The sequence below is a fragment of the Cibotium barometz genome, chromosome 16 (genome assembly GCF_041138505.1).
Source record: "Cibotium barometz isolate CiBa-2024 chromosome 16, ASM4113850v1, whole genome shotgun sequence".
In the NCBI taxonomy this organism is placed as follows: domain Eukaryota; kingdom Viridiplantae; phylum Streptophyta; class Polypodiopsida; order Cyatheales; family Cibotiaceae; genus Cibotium; species Cibotium barometz.
The window spans coordinates 696683-702682 of NC_141061.1; the positions used below are offsets into that span (position 1 = coordinate 696683).

General features: G+C 42.5%; 1 protein-coding gene across 8 annotated transcripts in view; it reads left to right on the plus strand.

Annotated features, from left to right (window-relative positions):
- LOC147630244 (putative cyclic nucleotide-gated ion channel 20, chloroplastic) overlaps positions 1 to 4382 on the plus strand; it is a 141649-nt gene extending 137267 nt beyond the window's left edge. For 5 of the 8 annotated variants that reach the window (XM_086810082.1, XM_086810081.1, XM_086810085.1 and 2 more), the window contains 5 exons: positions 1021 to 1098; positions 1173 to 1305; positions 2511 to 2757; positions 2869 to 3025; positions 3938 to 4382. In XM_086810082.1, coding sequence (XP_086666208.1) covers positions 1021 to 1098; positions 1173 to 1305; positions 2511 to 2757; positions 2869 to 3025; positions 3938 to 4073 — 751 coding nt within the window. In that variant the 3' untranslated portion in view covers positions 4074 to 4382. Of the gene's footprint in view, positions 1 to 1020; positions 1099 to 1172; positions 1306 to 1407; positions 2758 to 2868; positions 3026 to 3937 lie in introns of all 8 variants that reach the window. The other 3 variants (XR_015267624.1, XM_086810084.1, XM_086810083.1) reach the window with 3 other exon arrangements.
- The last annotated feature ends 1618 nt before the right edge of the window (positions 4383 to 6000 follow it).

A 6000-nucleotide genomic window follows, 5' to 3' on the forward strand; every position in this document is an offset into this window, starting at 1 on the left:
CATGCTCCAGTCCATCCCCTATGCTAAACTTAAGGGGAGGGAGAAGATCATCGCCACTCTTTGGGGTGGACGGCATGGAGTGGTATAACACGACACAGATGTGGATGGGAGCTACCGTGTCCTCAAACATGCTAGCTCCGTCTGCACATCAGTGATACACAGGTCGTACAGGTGATGTGACAGCTCTATGGCCTGCCCTTGTATAGTGGTGGACACTGACTCCATGCTCCAGTCCATCCCCTATGCTAAACTTAAGGGGAGGGAGAAGATCATTGCTCCACTCTCTGGGGTGGACGGCATGGAGTGGTATAACACGACACAGATGTGGATGGGAGCTACTGTGTCCTCAAACGTGCTAGCTCCATCAACGGGTAGGCACGGGAAAAAACTGTAGACGACTAGTTGTCCGAACACCCGCGCGGGGGCCCCGGGGGTTTGAGGGTGGGGGGGTGTGCTCTTCGTGTGATTCCAATCCGAAGAAAGAGGAAAAAACCCTCTAGGGTCTTCGGACTTTTCAAGATGGCGGGTTTGTGGCCTGCAGGGCCATATGAAGGTGAGTCATCCAGAAGTGAAGAAAGTGCCCACGGCAGCTCATATGACTGAAGCAAAAGATAACCCCTAAAATTTCTTGGTATCAGAGCAGTTTTCTCCCCCTTTTTGGTGCCATTTCAACATTCGAGGTGTTGCTTGTAACCATGATGCCACACATGTATGCAATATATCTTTTAGTTTTTATATCACCAACTGAAAATTGTGAACCACAAGAAGGAGTAGAGCATAGAAATACAATGTGACAAATGATGAGTGATGAGGTAGGCTAGGATGGGGATGCTCACCTTTTTTTCTCTTAATTCTCTTTTCTGCTAAACTCAAAAAACTGAGCAAAGCACGCATTTATTTTCTTGAATAAAATTCTATAAATATTTGACCTTATAACCATCAGATAGCATCAAGAAGGTGCACACATGAATTCTTGATTACAAATTGTGGCTTGTTTGATCTTGAAGGCTGCATTTGCAGGCAAATGGACATGCAATTACAAAGGCGCGATGTGGAAATATGGATGAAACGACGTAACCTTTCCCCTGACCTCAGGAGGTATGGCTTCCATTTGATCCTTGAAGGTAGATTTCAGCTACAATCGTGTCTAGATTAAAAGGCTACTCGTGCAGGAGGGTACGACAGGCAGAACGATACAAATGGGTAGCTACAAGGGGTGTGGATGAAGATGAACTACTTGAAGGTTTGCCTGAAGATCTGCACAAAGAGATCAGGCGCAAATTAGCCTTGGAGTATCTCAGAAAGGTAATCTGCTGCATTTATGCTCGCTATCTACCCGCCACCTCCGCTAAGTTTTGAGATAATACTCTGTTTTAAATTGCCGAAACACTTGTGTTGTTGCAACAGTCACATAAAGTAGGGAAGCAACGGGGGGCAGTTCACAACTGTGACATTTTAGACTTCAGGATAGATGCTGTGTTAGCAGTATCTCTCACGCTGGGTTCAGGATGCACTGGATGCCTTGTAAACTGGCTGAGGGCTTGACTTACTGATGAAAAGAAATCGTCTCATTGTCGGAAGCGTTCACAAAAGGGGTGTCAGACACCTCGGCTGTCCGGCTGCCCAAGGGGATCTAGGTCTCATGAGGCAGTTTTTTCTTCTATTTTATCATCTTGTAGGGGATGTAACTTTGAAGATTTTATCAAAGTTGGAGTAGAAAACTAGAAGCAATGCTGTAGATTTAGAGCATCTCTTGTTAATGGTTTCCTTGATATATATGCAATTTCATGTGCACTACTACTCAAGTGGGCTTACTAGGAGCCATACAAGATCAGGCAAGGGTACTTGTTAAAGAGGCAGGCTAGATCTTGCTCAGTCTATATAAATGTTTACTACGAATGAATCTTGAGATCAGTAGGCAGGCTAATGGTCTGGTCAGTTGTAGCATATCTTCATACTGCTTTTATTAGTTACATGAACAGCATTATGTTTCTCCAGTGCATGTCAAATCACAAGTTCATCGAGTGTACACAAATCATTTTTTGGATATGCTACGAGGAGAATTCTTTCTTTGGAGCCAAAGAATGCCTGAAGGAGCTGAAATCCCCACACCCCGGCTGAGCTGCACCTAAACGTCTGTCTCTGCTTCAGTGCCACGCTCTGTCCTTGCCTGACCCACGTGCACTAGGCTCTAGCCCAGCTTCATCATGCGTGCCACCCATTTTTCCCTTTGTGCATGGCCTTTGGGTGCAGCCCCCAGTCAAGCTCAAAGTCATGAAGTCCATTGTGCATTTGAAACATGATTGCTGATCATCATACTTTAGTTACACGATGGTTATGCTTAAAAACATTAATTTCAGTTTACCTATTCTGACTCCGCAATGCGCATGCTGCTCATGTGGTAATGCCTGCCTGCCTCCCTTCCTCTTCCTCATCAAAGAATGACATTGCAAAGTAACCCACAGTGTTCATATGAGAATGTATTTTCTTTGAGAAAGTCTCTCTTGTAGGTTCGCATCTTTCAAGTCATGGAAGAAGATGTTCTTGATGCCATCCTTGAGCGTTTGCATCAGAAAGTCTACATTGAAAAAAGTGTAATCATGAGGCCTCGATATCCTGTGGATCAAATGCTTTTCATCGTGCGAGGAAATTTAATAAGTATCGGGGATGATGGTAGCACAATTAAACTTGATGGAGGAAGCTTCTGTGGAGAGGAGTTGTTGACATCGTGCCTCAAGCGTGCTGCCATACCACCTGGTACACATGATCAATTCTTTGAAGATGCATCTTTTGCAATGCATGTGGGGCTGCACTTATGCCCTCCTTTCCGACTAGGCACAGTATGCATGTGTTTTTATTCTTGTGCAGGTGCAGGGGACAGTTTGAAGCAGAGAGTTTTTTCAACTAGGTCTGTCGAGTGCCTGACGAATGTTGAGGCGTTCTCTCTAGAAGCAGAGGCTCTGGATTTTGTGGTCAACCATTATAGTCATCACATGAGGAACCCAACAGTTCAAGGTGCAATCAGGTGTGTATATTCACAGATTCCCTCTCTACGTTTGCTTTTTGCAGCAGCTTGCAATGGGTTTTATACATGCAGGTGCTGTTTTGTTTGTTTTTTTGGTACTTTTTTGTTATGAAGTATCACAATGTCAAACTAACCCATAGTCATCTTGGCTTGAAGACTCTACCCGTACTATAAACTGTTATAAAGCTTAGGATCTGCAATCCCGCATCCACTTTCAACGTGTGTTACTGGCTCAAGATACCATATCTGGGCTGATTGTTTATGCAGATAGCGTGTTGTCGGCTTGTGTTTCCCATCCCTGCTCGCCCATTGTGCCTCTATCCATCTGGTTTCCTCATGGTCTGCTTTTTGAGGCTTTTTTAAACTCTTCTTGAAGCTTAGCCCTTTATGAGATCTCCCTACATACATTCCCTTTGTATGTAGGGAGCTTAGCCCTTTTTAAAACTCTTCTTGAAACTTAGCCCTTTATGAGATCTCCCTACATATATTCCCATTGTACACACACGCGCGCACGCATGCACACACACACACACACACACACACACACACACACAAACATAGGCTATGCAGATACATGCAATCCTATGCAAACCCCCTCCTCTGGAAAAATCTGTAGACATCTCATGGATCTGATTGAGTTTAAATGATATAAGATGCCAACTATCGTTAGGCTTGAATGGCGAGAATGTATGTAGATGAGAAATGCCTCAAAGGTGGATTTTAGGGTAAAGGCTGTAATCCTAGATTCTAAACCACATGCATAACTGCTAAAAAGCCTATCTAACCCACTTATCAGTTAGAGGTCAACTGCTGCAAAGCATGGACATTTGATCCCATGTGCATCACAGAGTCATGTTTGGGGCAAGCATAACCATGTTTGGGGCAAGCATAAAAGGCACACGTTTTTGACAGGTATGAATCTCCTTATTTCAAGACATGGGCAGCACGTCGCATTCAAGCAGCCTGGAGATCACGGAGGAGGAACAACAGAAGGTTGGAGAACACCCAGGGACACTTGAACGGGATAGTGAATCATATACATTTTTAAGACTTCATTGCGCATAGGTTGCGTGAGCTCCTAATGAAAGACCGCAGTGAATGTCTACTGTCTTTGCTGCAGGCTTATATGAGAGTCTCCTCTAAATGTAAAATTTGCCTCAACATCAACCAATCATTTGCTGTCTGTTTTTATACATCGTATTATGAAAGCCCCGTCGTAGTGGAGGAGAAGGAAAGAAAGAAACAAATTTATTTATATGAAACGCCTTTTCAAGATCATAAGGTCTATGAGACATAAGGGATCATAAAGATTATGTGTTTTAAAAAACTGGTAAACAAACAAAAAAGGCAAAATAATGTTGCTTAGCTAAAGCCCCAAGGCTTTGGGTCTTGGGGCATGTGTGTCCTTATCGTTTTTATTTCTTAAGTGAAGAGTTTGCATTCCCTAACAATACTTAAAGGCTTTGTCATACGCCTTCTTGATGAGCATAAAGAGTCCACGCTATTCTTGGTAGCCACATTCCCTACCAGAAGACATAGGTTTATGCTACATTTATTCTTTGTTTTATATAGAAAGGCACATACACATAAAAGGACCTAAACAGTAATTTCTCTACATTCTTGGTGGGTACAAGTTTGGTCCATCATGGCTCTATGATGGTCTTAGTGTGATATCCCTACTCTTGTTAAAACCCTTTTGTGGTATATGCATTGGCATCATGTTAAAATAGAACATGGAGTTACAATCAATTCCAAACACATCCACATAAGCAATAAATTCATTTCTAGCTTATGGATTATCTCAAAATAATTTCGCATGGTAGGGATGTGAAGGCAAACGCCCAATACATTTACACTCAAGGTAGCCATTTTACTGTTTAAGCACAGGTAGGTGGCTTGAAAAAGTTGAGAGTTGAGCATGAAATGAATGAATTTCTCAACAGTATTTCTCAAGAGCTACCAAAATGCAGATGTGTGTTCGAATGTACATATCATACATGAAAGCCATATGTAGAGAAAATAAAGGCATGTTCTTGTGGTTTGCCAACAAACACAATTACACCATTTTACACGATTCAAATTTCAATAAATGTTTGTGTAATACATATGCATGAAGTATGTTAATAGTGACCTTTTGTGTGTAAAAGAAAGTTTGTACGCACTCATTACCCAGGGGGTGCACCTAAAATTTGTAACCATACCATGTGTGTTACACGTAGGGGTAGCGGGTGTGTCTATGCCATCCACATCTACATCTATGACATTTGGTCACCTCAGGGGTCGTCTGGGCAAAAAAACTATGTGGACTCTCTGTGATGTGTCCATCCTATCTCTGTGTCTTGAATAGTCTATCTCTAAGGCGACCATCACCGACAAATTTAGGCCTAGGAAATGTTGATCCTTGTAATCCATCACCTTGGAGAGTGGGCCAAATCCCTCCTTGAATAGACAATGGTATTAGGTCCCGAATCTTATAGTATATTATAGATAGAACGTTTCTATGTCTGTAACTTAGACAACTGACCGTGTAGAAACAACGAGAAGAAGTATGAAATCTGGCTCCTCTTGTATGAGTTCGAGTCTCTACCAGAATCTCCTCTAAATGGGGGATGTAATGCTATGCACCTCCCGGTGAGGCTTAATAATCGTGTAACTCTCTAGGTTTGTCTAAGCATGAGCAACTTGGCGTTACCCAAGGAATGGGTTCAGAATGAAACCCTATTTTGGTAAAGTCCCATAGATAGGGCTCTCATGTATACCATTCTTATTACACCTCCACTTGAAAGGAATGTGTATTCACTTGGTGTGCATGCATCGGGTGATGTGCAATATCCCTCATGCATAAATGCTTTATTGGATGGGATTTTCTTTGATTACTTTAGCTGCCCTGTCATCTCGATCTATGTAACCCTTGAATAAGTAATCATAATTCGGCATGTAATCTTTTTGCCCATTACGCTAATTTTTCTTTGTTT